The sequence below is a fragment of the Triplophysa rosa genome, linkage group LG20 (assembly GCF_024868665.1).
Source record: "Triplophysa rosa linkage group LG20, Trosa_1v2, whole genome shotgun sequence".
NCBI classification, from domain to species: domain Eukaryota; kingdom Metazoa; phylum Chordata; class Actinopteri; order Cypriniformes; family Nemacheilidae; genus Triplophysa; species Triplophysa rosa.
Window position 1 is genome coordinate 14,226,582 of NC_079909.1, and position 18,995 is coordinate 14,245,576.

Sequence of the window (18,995 nt, forward strand, 5' to 3'; positions counted from 1 at the left end):
CGATGAGCTTTGTTAAAAATCTGCGCGTTTCAGAGAGGCGGGGCAAAGAGGAGATACAAATATGCACGGTATGTGGAAAATACAGCGTTTTTGAATCGTGTATACACATTGCGTTACATCTAAAACAAACGATAATATTCATTTTAGCTCTGTCATATGACTCCTTTAAGCAGCAGCATAAATAGTTTATACTTCACATAGGCCTACAATGTGTTGTTTGTATAGAGCTAGTTAGGACAAAAACATCAATTTACACAAAAGATATGCCACTTTCTCACATTGCACTTTATGACATGGGATAACAGCCAAGCACAACACAACTATAACAAGACGAGAAAAGAGGGCATACGCCTCTATCAAACACATAATAGCATCATTTCCAGAAACATAAGTCGTTTCTCCGACTGACTGACTATTTGAATGGCTCGGTGGGAAAAATATATTGCAGGATTTGTGTGGGAGGGAATGAACACATCAATCTACTGAACTGTATAATACCTCTCTCTCTCACACAAAAAAGTGCAATATAAAGAGCTTAACAAACACAGCACAGCAAATAATGACAAGGCACAAGAAAATAAAAGTAGAGGTCAGGGGAAATATCACAAGACTTAACAGTTTCCATTTGGCAGCACTGCCATCATCTAATGTGCATGCCTGTATAATGCCACTGTACATCAAATAAAAAGCAGACGTGTGTTTTGGTTTCCCTAAACAGATATTTGGGATCTTGTCTTCTTTAAATTTCTTGAACATTATTTTGCTTAGCTTGTTTGTATGCATGCATCGCTTCGAGTTGTTCCAGGAAGCCAAGATCACAGCAGGTCAAGCTAAACAAGCTTCTGAACAGCGCAAAAAAGGCTCTACTGAATCCTCCACCCACTGAGATGGACAGAGCGAGGTTGAGCCATGCTACATGGTTGTGTACTTGAACAAAATGCGAGTAGAGAGATAGGAAGTGACTTTTTAAGTCTTGACGTGGGATGCCCACCCTGAAGACCAGCACTGGTCATCAGATATCTTGTGTTTTGGAAGCTGATGTGCTGTTTTCTTGAGTTAGGGATTCGTAGCAAGAGACATGCTTGGCCAAGCACCTTTACCATAAAGGCCATGTTGTCAAACAACTTTTTACTTTTTTGGTCATTATAGGGGTATAGGGAATCAACAGGGCTCCATATTATAATGATATCAAGTTCTAACAGATTTGGTATTAATGGTCGTTAATCTTTAAAATAATGTCATTTTTAAAAATAAAATGTAACTCTTGACATGAGAATATTGTTGCAGAATTGTGGGGTAAAATGTAAAAACCATGCTGATCCACTACCTAGACCAGCACCAAACCAACATAAACCCTAAATCTGCCCTGGTTTTATTATTTGGAAACCTAAATATGAGAAGAGGATTTCCCACTAAGGTTCTGCTCTCATCTAAAAAAGCCTGTTATAAATTCCTCTGGGTTAACATAGCTGGAAATCATAAAAGGCATTTGATTATGAGCAAGTATGTCATATAACTCTTTCCTTTCTGATCCTGCGGGGAGAGATCAGTTGCCGGCATCTGTTGAATGTGAAAACATAATGAAAAAAATGAACAAATACAAATAGCCCCGTCTCAGCTCCCTACGCAAACATCACTTTGATATTCTTATAGTATACTGTAACTGAACTCAAAACAACCTTTTCCCTTTTAGTATTCTATGTGGGATTGCCTGCTTCATGCTCATTTTGTGATCGTGAAGACGGAAAAATTATGTTTGATGTTTGATGCTGTTGGACAGGAAACGGAGGACGCTTTGTTTGATACAGTTTCTGGTTTGAGATGTAAACTACACTGATTTCATGGGTTGTTTTCAGGTCAACGCACAAGTCTGAACACACAAGTCTAGAATCAACCTGCATGCTCATTCTTCAAAAAATATTATTCTGAAGAAGCATTTTTCTTAAAAGTGCACTGTTGGTTGTTTACGCAAATGCTTCTGATTATGAGATTTAAAAACAAAAATTGGTCTATTCCTCAACATACACACAAACACTTACACAGACTTCACCAAAGAGCTATACATTTTTTGTCAAGCCAAGGATTAATAAGGCGCTAATTGTTTTTCCTCTTCCTTTGAGTCTGGAAAATTCTTTCAGCATTTTTTTCACTCTCATGTCATTCCAAGTCTGTATTACTTTCTTTTGCAGAACATAAAAGAAAACATTTTGAAGAACGTTGGTAACCAAACAACATTGGCCCCCATTGACTTCCACTGTATGGACAAACAAACAAGTATCATGTGTTCATAATCTTCAGCTGCCAACGCAGAAAAACAGAGATGGCTTGAAACAAAGACACTTAAAAATTTGAAACCATGTAACAAAATGAAACACCTGTTTTTAATATCCAAGTGATGGGAGATAAAGGAAAGACCGAAACTTTATTTGAGACAGTGCTGACCTCTAGTGTATGGTAAATGTAATGCATTGTGTCTAGCACTCGTGTCACTTAAACTTCAGGTGACACGAGTAGCGTTCTACAGTATTTGAATGTTATAACGAAATGTTAACTTCTTAAAGTATCATTTCAAATACGGTAGAACAGCACTTCTACATACCCCTGCTCTGTGCCGCAATGTACAGCATCTGCTAAATTGAACTATTTTCGCATTTTCCATTTCTCTCTGCTTTAAAGGCTGAGTAGGCAATCCTGTACAGAAACGTTTTTGTCATGCTGGTTGGAAGTCTCTTAACATCCTGATAGCATCAATAAGTAAAGCGAAACATTTGTATTTTTATAATTATAATTATGTATCTTCTGTGAAAGGCGTAGGGTCAAAAAACGTTGGACCAATTACTGCCCTCGGTCCGAGGGCAATGATACGTCATGTGTACGTTTTGAGTCATCAGCGCGCTCATGTGCGATGTGCAGGCAGCGGGACAAGAGCAGACAGAGAGCAGGTACCTGGAGATGTTCGTTATTGTAGTAATGTAATTCACGTTGTACTGTAATGTTTTCATGAAGACATGACTTCACTGGAACCGATCCAACAGTCAGCTTCTAGTCTGTGCGCGAGCTCATGTGTTTGGGAGGAGGCGTGGCTTTGGATGGTGATTCGCGAGAGGGAGGGATCGTATGATTGCACTGCTAGCAGGAATACGTTAGCATTTTCCAAATGATCTAAGAGCTGCGTCTGAATTCGCTCACTTGTTCACTCATTCACTATTCCCTATGTAGCGAATGCTAAATAGTCCACTATATGGGGTAGAAGTGAATGAAAATGAGTGAACAATTTCGGACACTGACGTAATATATCCTGCGTCTGACAATACTGTCGCGGACATCGTCATAACGCTTATATTACACCTGTGTGCCTTTATGGATTGTTTTGTAAAATGGTCAAGTTCATTTTTACATAATTTGTCACGTTTATTGTATTCGTTTTTAATAAAGAGAACAAAACAAATGTTTGCCACGTTTATTTACTATTACATTTATTACGTTTAAAAAAATACTTAATATTTTTAAAATACAACACTGCTATATATAACATTAATTTAATCTCAAAAGTAGAAAATAACTGTCAACAAGAACAAACATAAGTGTATAAAGTAAACGTACATTCGTGGCACTAAAATCCCACTGAACCCAATGGGAGAGCTGCGCCTTTTCGGCAAAGTACAACCGCGTTTACATTTCTTAACATATTTCAATGGTTTACGATATACGTATAGAGTACAACTTTACCATGTCTTTAGTTGCTTCGTGTCTCGATTATAGATACTTTAAAATTAATGGTTGTCATAAGGAAATGTGAAATCCATTATTTGTGCCTGTTATTCGGGAGAATCCACTAGATCGCACCATGTTCAGTGATATGTTGTAGACAAAACAAGCAACATAATAAATAACCACGTTATAGTAGTCGAGAATAAAACAGACATGTAGTCTAGAGATTGTTTCTGCGATTTATTTGAATCATCGAACAAAACACCCAAGGTAATATAGTTTAATGTACGTGTTATATAAAAACGAATGTTTTTCACTGTGGAAATGGCTTTATTGTAGCAAGTTTAGACGACAAAAAAAAAACAAAAAAAATTATCCGGTAAACCCGTTACAGCAGTAAAACATGATGTATGTGATATAGTAAAACAAATAACACTGCCGTGCATTGTAAATTTGAAATAGCAGAATATAGTCATATAGTAAAGACGAATTGTTTTGATTTTCCCCATGATTTTAAAGTGAACGAGCTGTGTTCTGATCATGTGCATTTAATCTACCTTAAATTATTTCACATTAGCGATGTGTACACAATTATTAAGCCTAAACGATATCTTGACAAGCCTGAGTTTTAACAGTTCCGTATGACAATAAATAAATTTTCAAGTCTAACCATCTTTATCTGGAGCCAAAACGTTTCTGTACTCCACGTAAATAGAAAAGTATCGAAATGAAAACGATGTTGTGTTTTTATCCAGATAACTGCAGCTCCATCATTCACTCGTATGTCTTCGTAGTCGGCTTTTGCCCTCACCAATATGGCGGCGGCGTTGACGTACGATCCAGCGGACAATACGGCATCTAGTTTTATATATATGTCTATGGAACGTACACTCAAAATCAGTATGCATTGTGGGTAAAAAGTAGTGAACAAATGTAGGGAATGAGTTTTTTACTCAGAATTCGGTCAACACTACAAAATGGCAGGCACCCGATATAGTGCACTATATAGGAGATATGGGACGAATTCAGACACAGCTCTACTCTGCCTTGAAGTCTCCCCTACCGGAAACTGCCTAGGTTTTTTCCTGTGAAACGCGGAAGTCACGCATGCATATAGCCCATAATAGTCGTTCAAATCAAACAGTCACAAAAAAGCGTCAAAATCCAATATAGTTTCTTGCTTTGTAATAATATTAAATTGTAAATATTATAATGTAGATAATTGTTAAGATAATTGTAAAGATAATGTATATCAAAACAGATAAAGAAAAATAATTCGCCACAGGCCATAACAGGCCATAGGCCTACCATTAAATAATGTACTGTCCTTTACACCTAAATAACTGGCAAAATAGAGTTAGCTGCAGTATGTATTCAATTCACTAGATGGCAGTAACTCCATTCCATGTGGACTTCATCTTCTGTATGTTAAAAACATTTTATGAAACACACAAATGCAATTTTTATTTCTCAGAAACTCAGAAAAGAAAGATAGATTAAACTGACCATGTTTACATTGCTGTTTACAAAATCATCACGTATGAACTTAGTGAGTGAACCTATATGAGTGCTCATAGACAGCCAGTGCAGGCAGCATTGGCACAGATCTCACAGGGGTCAGCGGTGATGATTTTAACCTCAAACAGAACCAAGAAAAGGTCAGCTTCCTTTATCTAATTATCTTTTGATGATACTTATCCATTCTGAAAACTTCGGGAGTACACTCACGTTCAGTAAATGGGTGTTTCTGCAACTGCGGGCACTTTTAAGTCCCAGCAGTGAAATTTTAGATATGTCAAAATTTGTCATGACGCTTTATAAATATATTCACAGTGTCATCACACACCTTGTATATAAAATATATAATTAATGATTTAATATAAAATTATATAGCAGTTATAGGTCCAAACACCGTTTTTGTTCATGTCCCACAACATTGGTCACAATATTAAGATATGTAAAAAAGCTAATTGAATAACAATTTGACATTATTTCAAATGGAATTGTTTAATATACATATTCATTTACAGCATTGTAAATGTTTTTGTATATTTTACTGATCATTTTTATAATTTTATGATTATACTTATATTTTATAAGTAGATGTGCCTGTCCCACACTTTTGAGTCCTTACTAAAAGCTTTTATAATGAAGTTTTATCAAAGACAAACAAGTCTAGTTTCTATGGAAACAGAAATGACCACATGAGCACATTGCTGACAGATTAGCCCACCTCACTACCTCACTTACAAGATCACAAAAATATAAATATCATATTTTCTGTGTCAATATTTATTGTGTGTCCTTACCATACATTTTAGTAATCCTGTACTTCTGTCTATGTATATTACTGATTAATTCATGTATATTAAGATGCTTAGAGTCAAAACTAATGTAGTAGACTTTACTAGCTGCCACTTAGCTGCAATATTAGCAAAAATGTCATTTCCGAAACATGTCTTTATCGCAGCACATTTTCAAGGTTTGCTGTATATTAAATTACAAATATAACAATAAACATGTTCCAGATTAATATCTTAATGACTCCATGCAATTTTGTTGACCTTATAATATGTATTTCAAACTCTGATGATTAAAATTAAAGTTCACAGGGGTTGATTTTTTTGTTTTGGACAGTCAAAAGTGTCCGTATTGCAGAAACACCCAAATACTTCAATCAAGTGTTGATAACTGCAGTAAAAGAGATATGATCCATTATAAAGAGCAGATCATGTCAACAAAGAGGCAATTACAATAGGTCTGAGTTCTCGGTTCTCAATTTTTGGTAAATAGCATGGCTACAGCAAAGTCTCCATTTCCTCGCACTTTAGCTAGAAAAAACAAATGAGACTTTTCTTGGGTTTTCTTCAGTTCTAGTTAGGCTGCAGAAGGAAAAGGGATGAGACAAGGCAACATATGCTAAGACTGGACAAAATGTTATGAGCTGTCAGGTTCCTTTGATCAGGTCTACAGCTCGAGCCGTAATGGCTTCTTTGGAGTCGCAGTTAGGGTGATTACAGTCCAGCGCTCCTGTATGTCTGTCTGATGCTGATAGGAAGAGAAAATGCGTGCCTGTGAGACTCTCAGAGAAATCACAGTGCCCATTGATACTACTGTATGACATGAAGGGGAACGGGTCAGAACTACAGCTGTGTTCGCTCATACTTCTATACAGTATATGTGCATCCTGCAGGCCTATAAATCGCATTTCAAATGTGTCATAGTAACCAGACTTCCAGCATAGACAAAACAAGCATGTCTAGTCTAACATCGGAAACATCCAAGTGATCTACAATCTGATAAAATGCTAAAAATATATAATTACATATAGTTTTAGACGTTGATGGAGGTTTAAGGCATCAGAATTCACAAACGTTGTGTTCTGTTAAAATAGAGCTTAACTATTCTGCTTCACCACCAGTATAATGTCGTGAAAAAGTATGAGATACAAATCCCAATATACAGTTTGTGAGATTTATCAATAATTTCAACTACAAAACACTAACCCAGATTTTGGGAGATTGTGCCAGTGTCATTTTTTTCATACACCACTGCGAACTCTCTTGGCAGTTTAGGGTTGGTACACAACGATGCTGATTCGCTGTAGGTATCAAGAGGGTTTGTACTCATGTCAGACTCCATAAGCTTTTTCAGGGTCTTCACTGCCAGGGGAAAACTGTACCCACTTTCCTGTGAAACAGACATCCAATAAGAAGCCAAGATGTGAATTATTGCACCACACTAAAATATTTTTCATGTCATTAACAAGTCATAGAAAGAGAGACTTAATTTACTGCACAATTAAACTGTCCTTCCAATATTATAACCCTGCAGATATCCAGTGTATCATTTAAAGGGATGTACTGTCATGAGAGTAAAGGACTACCATTAGCCAATTTACATTGATTGAAACTAGAAGAGTTTGAATCTGAATCAGTACACGTTCAACCACACATGAATAGAGAGCAATCTTTGTCCAAGAACATTTAACATTAGGACATAATAATCAATGACGTGAAAGTTGATATTTACAGAGAAATATGGGCAAACATTAGTTTTCTGAACACTAAAATGAGATCTAAAAACTAATAAGTCAATTAAATTCAATAAAAATATTTAAAATATGTGTATGAATTCACATAAATATATTGTTTAAAAATAAAATAAATATTTTCCACAATTTGCTACTTTTACCCCTAAAATGTAGGCATGTAGTATTAATTATCTAAAGTATGTTTGGCTAAATATTATAAAACCATTATAAGATTATATGCACAATTTCAATCCTTTTTATGATTTTGCGGTGAGATAAATTCATTAGATTCACCTGCTCATGCACGATGTAAATACACTTGTGTTAAACAATATACAGAAATTATCATTGGCGATTATATCCCAATTCATATTCACATATCACAATGATTTGCACAAATTGACTCATTGTAATACTTGCATATATTCACATTTTCTTCAAATTAATGTTATGAACTTAAAGCAATACTGTTTGGCATATCATATTGCATTATGCAGTTTAAGTTATTGCATATAACATTTTTCTTCAATATGGTGCTGCACTATTAAATCTGAAGATATGTTAAAGGGGTCATATGGCGCGAATACGTGTTTTTGTGTGTCTTTGGTGTGTTATTAGTTGCCCATGCATGTACTAGACACGTAAAATTGCAAAAATTAAAGTGTGGGAACAAAAGATGCATTCTATCTAAAAGCGAATGCTCACCCAGACCTGCCTGAAACGCCTCGTGTAACCACCTTAAATCGTGTATACACATTGCATTACATCTAAAACAAACGATAATATTCATTTTAGCTTTGTCATATGACCCCTTTAAATCACTGCTCTGAGGTTTGTAATCAAGTCTTAAATTTTTGTTGTTATACACAGTGTAGACATAATAATTCTTTGACATGATTTTGAGAAGCTATTGCCAGTAGCATTCACTAAACAACCGCTAAAATCGGTCCGTTGTCAAAAGGTGGTTATGACTCACCGTAACCTGCATACATCGTGAGGTGTGAAAGAGGCATGTGGCCAGGAGGAAGATGATTATCAGCGATCTCATTTTCAGTCTCTGACAGTATCAGGAGTGATGACTCTTCCTTTTGGAGGGATTGCAGGGAATGGATACAGATGTGTATCAGCTACATGTATACTGTATATAGCATGTGCGTCTTTTATAATAGTTTACTAAGTAACCTATTAAAACTTAGTCGTCATAGACAGTCTGTCAATTGTGTTTTGGCCTCTCTGATAACAAAAGAGGATGTTTGTGTTTCCCATTAACTTTTCTCCTATTGACGAATCATTTGCAGGACTAACAGTGAGTGATATACACAATGTACTTGTCAATCTCATAAATTCATCCTTTACAAGCCTGTACATGACATATCTACAGGATGCCAGCTGGCTGGCTTGGAAATTGGGATTTAGAATGTATATCGTACACGATGCACTCTCCATATAAACTGCAGGAATAGGTTTTACACTTTCTGGCTAGACTTCAAATGAATTGATGTGGTTACATTTTTATAGTTTATATAGCATTTTGACCAAATATTGAGTTTTGTGGAAGCTAATTTGTAACTTTTACAAACATGGTGATAAAAAGCTGCATTTAACTTAATAATGTTTTTTTAGTCAAAAGAATGACTATGTGACGCATAACAACACAGCAGAAGTACATCTGTGTATTCCAGACACAACCCGTCAGTAACAGGATATTGTATATTTGCATCCCTGACCCTGAGTTACATCAGCTATGCAATAATGTCCACCAAACACAGAGGTTAAAAGATTAGATTCAATGAAGATGGCATATTCTTCTCATTGTGGGGCTTGCACATAGGATGGAATTTAATCAATAATGAACAACAGATGCATGCATGTGTACTCTGCATACCCGAGCCATTTGAGAAAATTAGTTCAGAACTTTCTAATCAGGGTTTGACATTAACTTTTGGCTCACCAGCCCCGTAGACACCAAAATCAAAGTGTAGAAGCTGAAAATGCATTCAGCGATCAGTAATATTAACATCAACGCAAACGTGAATTACCTTGCGTTGGCCTGGGACCCTATAATCTCGAACCAACATCAAAATATGAAAACGAAGGGAACTCTGAAGGGAAATCTAACAAGCGCACTTGCTGAAGAAGCTAGTCGGCTAGTGAACGTCACGAGCCACTATAAGCGGTATGACGATGTCTGACAGTACTGTCAGATGCAGGGTATATTATGTCAGTGTCCGAAATCCTTCATTCATTTTCATTCACTTCTTCCCCATATAGTGGATAGGGAATAGTGAATGATCGAACAAGTGAGCGAATTCAGCCGCAGCTTAGGTGCGTCCCACTGGGCCACTGTGTACGCACGTCGAGGGTCGCATGCATACGTCATCAAGGCTGTCTGATTTCAGTAAAAGAAAACTATAAAATTAACATTTATTCCTCAAAAGGAGTAAATGAAATCTAACGGTTTCTTATCCGAAATAAAACCTTAAACAATAAACCTTGATGATGTATGCAGTCCGGAAATGCGGCCTTCGAAGTGCGCAGCCTTCACATGAGTCCCATTGCAGTTAATTTACTATTTTATTTTACATGCGTTTGGGGAAGACTACAATACTCGGCGCTGACCGATCGATCGGCATGACCAGAAATATAAATACATTAAAGTCCCCGTGAACCGGAAGTTGCGATCGTTTTTACTTCCGTATTCTGACACATTTCTGAGTGAAAAGGAATTTCAAAGGAGAATATTAGTGGGCGTGGCTTGCGTTTTTCACTGCAAATTGATTGGATGTGTTAAAGCAGCTGTTGCATTGATTTTGAAATGAAACTGGCACCAGACTGACAGTTGAAGGGGAGAAGTAAACGGATGCTCCGGCCAAGCCGTCTAATTTGAAATGGATAGTCATTTCAGGGTGGAAGTGCATTTTCCGATTTTAACTGAAGATTATGAGGGTACATGAATTTAAAAAAGAAAATGACACACATTGATAAGCTATTTACTATAAACGCTGCAAAAAGAATAGTCCATTTTTAATTTCACTGGGACTTTAAAGTACCGCAAATGTGATGCGAGAGCATCATACGCCGATCTGTCTGCGCAGTGAACACAGAAAATATAAAATACATGTGGCGAGAGCAGCGATGTTTAACCAATTAAAACATTACAATAAAAACCTCACACTAGTGTGAGATTCTTTCTGCCAGCATACCCAGTAAAAAAAGTCACTGCTTGCCACTGTCTGTTTTTAAATCATTGCTGATTTTTTAAATCATTTTATTACGTTGGTTGAAAAAAAAACTCATATCTTGATTAGATTCAATTAGCTCCCTTTGATATAAAAAGAACACACACATCTTTTACTTTAGTTGTTTTCCAAATAAGGGCATAACTGTGCCCATATAATTTGTTTTTCTCATGAGGACTTTGCTGCATGTCATATACACAGCCTTTTTGTCACATGGACTCCTCGTCTCTACAGCATTATTTTAGCCTTATGTTTGGATTTAAGGGCAGTCCAAAACACACAGTCATAAGCTTTTGAAGATTTCAGTGACGAAAAATTCTAGAATAATGATTTATTCACGGTAGTGTTTGCAGCACTTTTTCTAATGATCAAAACCTTCAAACCAAATATGTTATGGTAGCTGAATGAGATGCCCAACATTTTCTTGTATAGCATTTCAACAGAGCTCTCAAAGCAGGTGAATTACAGTTCCATCAGTGGCCTTCGCTTTTCCTCTGAGTTTACATCAACCAGAATGGAGAATAGCCAAAAGTACATTGGACCTAATCAGATTTACTGAAAGCACTTGAGATATCTATAAAAAGTTGGCAAATCAAAATTTCATAAAGGTGAAAATGATCAGGAATGTGTGTTGTAGGAGAACATGTGGGGTTGGGGCGAGGAGGCTCTGATGTACTGCACACTTAATGCATTGCATTCATACATTTGCTAGAAAGATTTCTCATACACACATTTAAATTCACACTCGCTTTTGGTTCAAGCATAAAGACATGTTCACGGCTGAATGATCCGAGGATATTTCGTGTCAAATAGCTAATGGCAAAATGGAACATTTAAAAGGGCACTGAAATAGTTCCCTGTATTAAATACACTCTTTGCACTAGGGATGCACCGATACAAAGCTCATGTACTCGTACTCGTAATGACACACCGATACCTCACGTGACATACATAGAGCCCCTATGATTTCCGCAATGTGGAAAACGCGGACGGAATCGAGGAATCCAGGCATTTCCTAACCAGAAATTAGCGCTTAACAGCTAACGTAACAGTTAACGAAATATTCAGATACTGTTTAAATGTGTATTCTGCTTGTTTTACGTTACCGTGTGTGAAAGAGTGGTGCGGTTGCGTGTACTGAACGCATTGTGCTTCTGGAGCTTTTAGCGCCAGCGTTTCACTCACTGCACGATGACACGAACGCATAAACAAACACCATATGCCGCGATCCGTCAAAATAAAAGTCCGGTTAACTTAAACAAACGCTCTTTGCGGCGTCCCGTCAAAATAAAAGTCCGGTTGACTTGAACAAGTTATAATACACTCACATTTTACCACACCACCCCCCTTAAATTTTTTATAATTTGACCACAGAGTATATTGTTTACTTTAGTAAACTGAAGTAAATGTGCTAGTAAAATTGTGCTACTTATCATAAAAAATAGAACTTGATTAAAAAATAGTACTTAAATTTAAGTAGACCTAAAAACAAAAGAAAATGTACCAGTAAGATACTGGTTTATTAACATTATTGTACATTATACAGTCATCGGTTATAGGTATCGTTATCGGCGAGCACCAGAAAAAATATCGGTACTTGTACTCGGTCTTTAAAAAGTGGTATCGGTGCATCCCTACTTTGCACTGAATGTTTCTGTCACTTCGCATTCAATAAATCTTTGCTGAGCGACAGATAAAGCCCACAGAACATCGTCAAGAAGTAGTGGCTGAGGTTTAAAACATTAAAAACACTTTCATCTCGATAAAGATCACAGTATGCCAAGACAATTTTAAATGCAGTTTATTGAACATTTAAGCATTATCACACACAGAGGAGGATAAATAGATTACAAGGATATTTTGTCTTAAATAAATGAAGTATGCACTGTAACAAAACAAAACATTAGAAGAGGAAAAATTCAATGTTAAGCAAGTAACAGTTAAAAAAACCGTCTGCTGACAGTTTTGCCATTTGTTTGCCAAGATGACAATATGTGGATGGTTGCTTGATGATACACAACATGAGAACTTATGATGTGGTTCAGAACAGGCGTAGAAGAGGATTAGCATCCGGTACAAGCAGCAAAAGCACATATTTCACAGACATCCACAGGCACTGAAGCTGCAACGCAGTGAGAACATAAATTCAAGTTAGATCAAGATTTGTTTGTCAGTGAATGAAAAGGGACATTTATTGTGTGCTCTCAAGGCTACACAACATACAAAACAGTCGGCGTGTATTTGAAATAAACCAGGATTCCTACCAAGTCTAGCAAAAGACAATGTTGCTCCTTTCTGCATGCACAGGGGCACCATCTCCTGCGGCAGGGTCGGACTGGCACACACAGAATAGTAGCTTGTCTTGGCCAGACGTGGGTTTTGTGTTCGAGGTTGGGCGGTCATCTGCTGCAGAACTTTTACAGATTCTAATGAAAAGGAAAATTCGCCTTCCTGCAGGAGGGAGATTGCAAAAATAAAAGGATAAGTTCATTTTGCAATGCCTCGATTCATGGTGAGCAATGCATCAGTTTGACCACTGCAGTTGTACTTGAGAATTCTTCTTTTTATTTTTCAATTTGCAATAGAGGAGAATGACTGTATAAGTGAAGAACAATAAATGTAAACAGCATACCTGGACCTGGACAGTCTCAGAGACCGAGATCAGGCAAAGAGCCATAACCATGAGCGTAACGGACAGAATCGTCTTCATTCTGACTGGTGTAGCTGGTTCTTCTTCAGAAGTGTTTTAGCTGTATGTTGTTCAGGTATCAAACAATCTCTACTCCTCTTGTTTTCTTTCTCCTCTTTTAAAGGAACTGATCCTTAGCCTAGCTCTGTCACAACCAATCAGAGCTTTTCGTTTTTTCCTGCGCAGTTAATGAATAAAGAGGATAAATTTTACAATGCTGTAAAACTGAATTCATAAATCCTACATGACCTCATCTGAAGTGTGATGTGTGCTTTTATGGACCTTTTAGTTAGTTCTGTCTATTGGCTTGTGCTTCAATGTCTGGTTAAGGGTTAATTAATAACCCTACAGTGAGCACACAACAGGGCCTTTGGGTTTGGAGTATGAAAATGCCATGGTTTTTTGCATAAATAGACAATTTTGTCGATCACAGACAATTCCTTAAACCTTGAGTGACTGTACTAAAATATTCATAAGTGTTAATGAGCTGATTCATCATGCAGAAAATAGTCACAATGAGGACCTTTAATGCCCCCCTTGGATGTTTCAAGAGGAATAATAGACTGCACAGCTATGTGATATAATTATAACAAGAATATGGAATATATACCTTTTTATCATTATTTATTCACCCTTGTGTCATTCAAAACCTGTATATTACCTGTATTGAACACAAAATAATATATTTTGAGAAATGTCTCGGTGGTTTTGTGTCCAGACAATGGAAGTCAATGGGGCTCAGTGTTATCAACATTTTTCAAAATTTCCTATGTTGTTTACTGGAGAAGAGAAAAAAGATTAAATAATAAACAAATTTTAATATTTATGTGAACTATCCTTTTAAGTTATGGCTCTCTGTCTGAATAATAACTAAATATAACCTTTTTCTATTTAATCATATACACTGTCATGACCTGTTGGTCTGTTCAGGCCAACATCCCCTCAAATGCAATTTCAGAACAGGACGTTTTGGATACACTTCTTCGCTCATGATTGATCTGTTCTGACCATCCAAGTTGAAATGAAAAATGGGAATTTTAAATGTCGACAATTTGTCATGCTTGTCTTTGATAGGTGTTTCATTCAAGACTCAACATTGATTGTTACAATCAGCAGGTTAATGTAATATTTTTGGAGGGGCTTGAGTGTGAGACGATGATGCTCGTACCTGGCAGATTGATGATGTAATATCATTTCAACACTGTTTATCTGTCAAGCCTCTCCCTGACGTTGTCAATATCCACGATTGTTCACACTACAGACACAGTCACAAATGACCCCAGGCCGTTATGTCCACAGATTTCATCACAACACACGTCTCTCACGCACATGCGAAAAAGTCACAAACAGGTAGAATCCAACACTTATTGTTTGTATAGAAGAAACTGCTGTGGCTTATCAGGGTGGGACACGATGATTTACTTATTATTGTTAATATTCCTCTATCATGTGAAGATGCCCTCTGTTAAAGCAGCTTTATGACTTTATGTCCCTAATTACACCGTTAACGCTTTGACCTTTGCATTTGATCCGCCGACGACTGTGAGAAACAAATCAGGACGTTAAGAAATGTAAAAGTGTTTTTAAAAAATGTACTAAATGTAGCAGTGAGAAACAATAGCTTTGAGTAAGACGGAAACAGCCATGTTGTTGGTAAAGGCTTGGTTTTAGCTACCTGCCAGAGTTGAGGTCCTTAAAGATTGTGCCAGCAAAAATCAATTCAAATCAAAGTTCAATTCTCATATAATGGACTTAAAACTCTTTCACAGTCACTGCTTCAGAAATCTATATTTTTTTCAAAACACAAGAGCAAGATGTCTTTATAAGCACCATGCATACTTTTTAATGCTAAATAATACAATCCACATTTACGACATGGATAAAGAGCACAGAATGGCACACTAGATGAATTGAGATGTTTATATAGACTTTTTTAAACTGACAAATTACAAAAGGGAAGTCCAAAAATGGATGTGTCACTGAACCTCTATAATAAATCACTTTTAGTGGAGAACTTGATCTTCAGGTTGGCCCTGGCGAGATCTTGACAAATGGACCGAAATGTCTTCAGCTGGTCTGTGACAACAATATATTTTCAGCTGAGCGTTCAGTAAATCAACAGCTAGACAATGAAAAATTCCTTCTCTGAAAATAACACAGCGAAAGTTAGGCCAAACTGTACAGCCCAAAACTAACTTGTATTGAAAGAAGCACTGTCTAAATGATTAATCGTGATTAATTGATTTCAATTAAATGTTTGTGTTTATATAGTATATGTGGGTATTTAAATGTATATAATGATATTTAATATTTATTTTAATATATATTACATATTTTTAATGAGATATATTTAAATATAATTTATATACTATATGTATAGTATAAATATGTTATATATTTAACACATATTTACTAGGCTATACAGTATACATGTATGTTGTGTATTTATATGTATAAAAGTCTCACTGACTCTCACACATATATTTTATGAACACAAATATTGATTTAGGAATCGATTAATCACGATTAATCAATTTGACAGCCCTAATTAAAATGTATAAAATATGAGAACAAATAAGATTGTTTCACACGACCCTCATAAAACAACCAGTTTAATCACAGTTTATGCTTAAATTATTTAGCTTTAAGTTAAAAACTGTGTGACATTAGGTGTTTTTCTGCTGGGATAACTGACATATAGCAACTCAGGGCATTCTCATGAATTGCGTATAAATAACACGCGCGTTGCATTATCGTGAAATACGTACGCCAAAGTTCGATTTTGCGTGCATAAATACGCCTATTTTTGCGTGCATATGATACGCCAATTTAGCGCGCGTGCATATTAACCGGCAATTTGTCTTATTAACCTGTCCCCTAACTCAAACCCTAAACCTAATGTTAGCGTGCGTGCATATTATAACCTCTACCCTAACCCAAACCCTAAACCTAACAGTATTATTTTAATTATTTCAGTGTTTCCTCTTCATGTACGTTTCAAAATGGCTGCTCTCCAGCGAGGTGCACGCAAACATTGGCGTATCATATGCATGCAAAATCGAACTTTGGCGTACGTATTTCTCGATAATGCAACAGCGTGTTATTTATACGCAAATCGATGTGAACGGGTTGAGCAACTATCTGTAGCCATTGACATTTACTTTAAAACAATTTCAATGGACATTTTTAAGTTAAAATGCATGGGAGTACAGTAAACGGTCTCAGTAGGACAGACCAAAGTCTATTTTTATAGGATGGTGGCAAATGAGTTGAAAGATCATATTAATCATCAGGGCCTACACGTTTAGGTGTGCTCAAACATCCGCTGTTTATAAAACAGGGCAGCAAGAGAATAAATGAATAAAACTAGCTCACAATGAATTCATATGCAAGATCTGATGTAAGATCTGTGAAATCTTTCACCAATTAATGATATCAAACTGATGACTTCAACACTAACCTGCCCAGACTACTGACTCACACCATTGAAACTTAATTGAGCTCTTGTGCGCCTGATCTTTGTATCTGAGGAAAAGGGAACTCAATTATGCAGGAGTCTGACAAGGAAGACAAAGCAGCACATATAAGGAAATAAAGGAAGTTACTGTATAATGCTTTAGTATATCAATAACTTTTTATGCGGGTTGAAAACTAATCTGATTAATTTGATGTTTTAAAAACAATTTTAAATACACAGTCTACAGTTTTTATTATCATGCTTTGGCAATGACATTTAGGCGGTTTAACTTTAACATTAATGTTAGGAATGGAATTTAGATTCGCCATTTAATCGTGTTATATTATATATCACTTCAAAATTATATATCACTTCAATTTCAACTGAAGCAATTCCTACCAAGTGTTTCTCTCTAGTTCAAGAAGACCAAACAAAGATCATAAGGAAATTTGTTTGCTTGTGAGGCATAAAATAATATACAGCCATTTTTTCATTGCTCATACATTACCACCAGGTCTGTTTATTGTAAGATTACAATGTTTCTTATTAGTCAAGATTTCAATGCTTATTTAGTGGACAATAACAATATTTTATTTTTCAGTTGTTAAAAGGGCCTTTCAATTCTGTCATCATTTACTCACCCTCAAGTTGTTCCAAATCTGTATAAATTTCTTTGTTCTGATAAAGACATCTGTTAGGAAGAATGCTTGTAACCAAACAGTTCTTGGCCACCATTGACTACCATAGTGGGAAAAGTTACAATGGTAGTCAAAAGTGCCCCAGAACTGTTTGCTTTCCTACATTCTTCAAAATATCTTTAAAGAAATGTATAAAGATGTTTTTCCTACTCTGTTAGTCAGAATTTGCATTTTTGGGTGAACTGTTCCTTTAATGGATGAAATACATGATCACACATCAATACAATTATTCAAAAACTAAAGACTTTTGTTTAACTACATAACTACACATCAGTGACCACAAGTAACTTTTCGAGCACATCAGTATGTACACTCTCTCACACCCCATCTGGGGAAAAACACACAGTTTTATAGGCGTATATGCGTCATTTTAGAGATGGTGCACTCTTTGTAGTTCTTCATTCTGTCTATTTGATGTACAGCCACTTCCATGAATGTGGGAGCCCTATTCTTATCTGTCAGTCTTTTTTATAGTCATTGTAATGTCTTCACTTCATTGTCACACTGAAGCTATAAAGGTGAAAATAACTCATGAGATGAGTTTAACCACTACACGTAAAAGTTGAGGATCATATACTGTACTTAAATATTCTCTGTTATGAAGACCAGTATTGTTGGTTTTGCTCATATTGATAAACTATTGACGGATTAACTGCTTATTCTTATGTTTATTTAAATTAAAAGAAGACATATGGCCACGATGCAAAACTGGTTAGTTTGTTTTTGATTTTCAAAATTTCAAATTAATTTCCATAGCACTTTTCAAAGTGCATTGTTGCAAAGCAGCTTTACATTGAATGCGCAGTACTGAGTGCATATAATTCAGCGAGTGAGCAACAGTGCAAAAAATGCATGAAGATTACAGTCTTCACTCTCACATTTGTTCACTCTGACAATAAACATTTAAAGGATGTGTTTTTCACTGGGTCTTTCAGATCATGGTCTAATTACAATGAACCCACTTTTACTTTTTAAAATCTCGTACACGCTATACATTAACAAAACACATTTTATAAGATTCTTCTGACCTTACATAATCTTTCAGAATAATCTTTGCCTGTCAGACATTATGTCCTGTGGGGTTTCAATAGATAATTGTGACAATTCTAACAGTTTTTATGGTTCTGTGTGCCAGCTACAGGTGATTGTTTAGTGTAATTTCTCTGAT

At 36.1% G+C, this 18,995-nt stretch overlaps 2 protein-coding genes across 2 annotated transcripts; both read right to left on the reverse strand.

Moving 5' to 3' along the window:
- Positions 1 to 5,282: 5,282 nt before the first annotated feature.
- LOC130571650 (uncharacterized) lies at positions 5,283 to 8,792 on the reverse strand. The gene is made up of 4 exons (XM_057362776.1): positions 8,721 to 8,792; positions 7,218 to 7,401; positions 6,683 to 6,759; positions 5,283 to 5,348 (listed from the first exon to the last, which is right to left on the reverse strand). The coding sequence occupies exons 1-4, from the start codon at positions 8,790 to 8,792 to the stop codon at positions 5,283 to 5,285; spliced, it is 399 nt and encodes a 132-aa protein (XP_057218759.1).
- Positions 8,793 to 12,785: 3,993 nt separating this feature from the next.
- Positions 12,786 to 13,754, reverse strand: si:ch211-220m17.5 (guanylin family protein). The gene is made up of 3 exons (XM_057362547.1): positions 13,616 to 13,754; positions 13,248 to 13,434; positions 12,786 to 13,105 (listed from the first exon to the last, which is right to left on the reverse strand). Exons 1-3 carry the CDS (start codon positions 13,691 to 13,693, stop codon positions 13,047 to 13,049), a joined length of 324 nt encoding a protein of 107 aa, XP_057218530.1. The 5' UTR covers positions 13,694 to 13,754; the 3' UTR covers positions 12,786 to 13,046.
- Between the last annotated feature and the right edge of the window lie 5,241 nt (positions 13,755 to 18,995).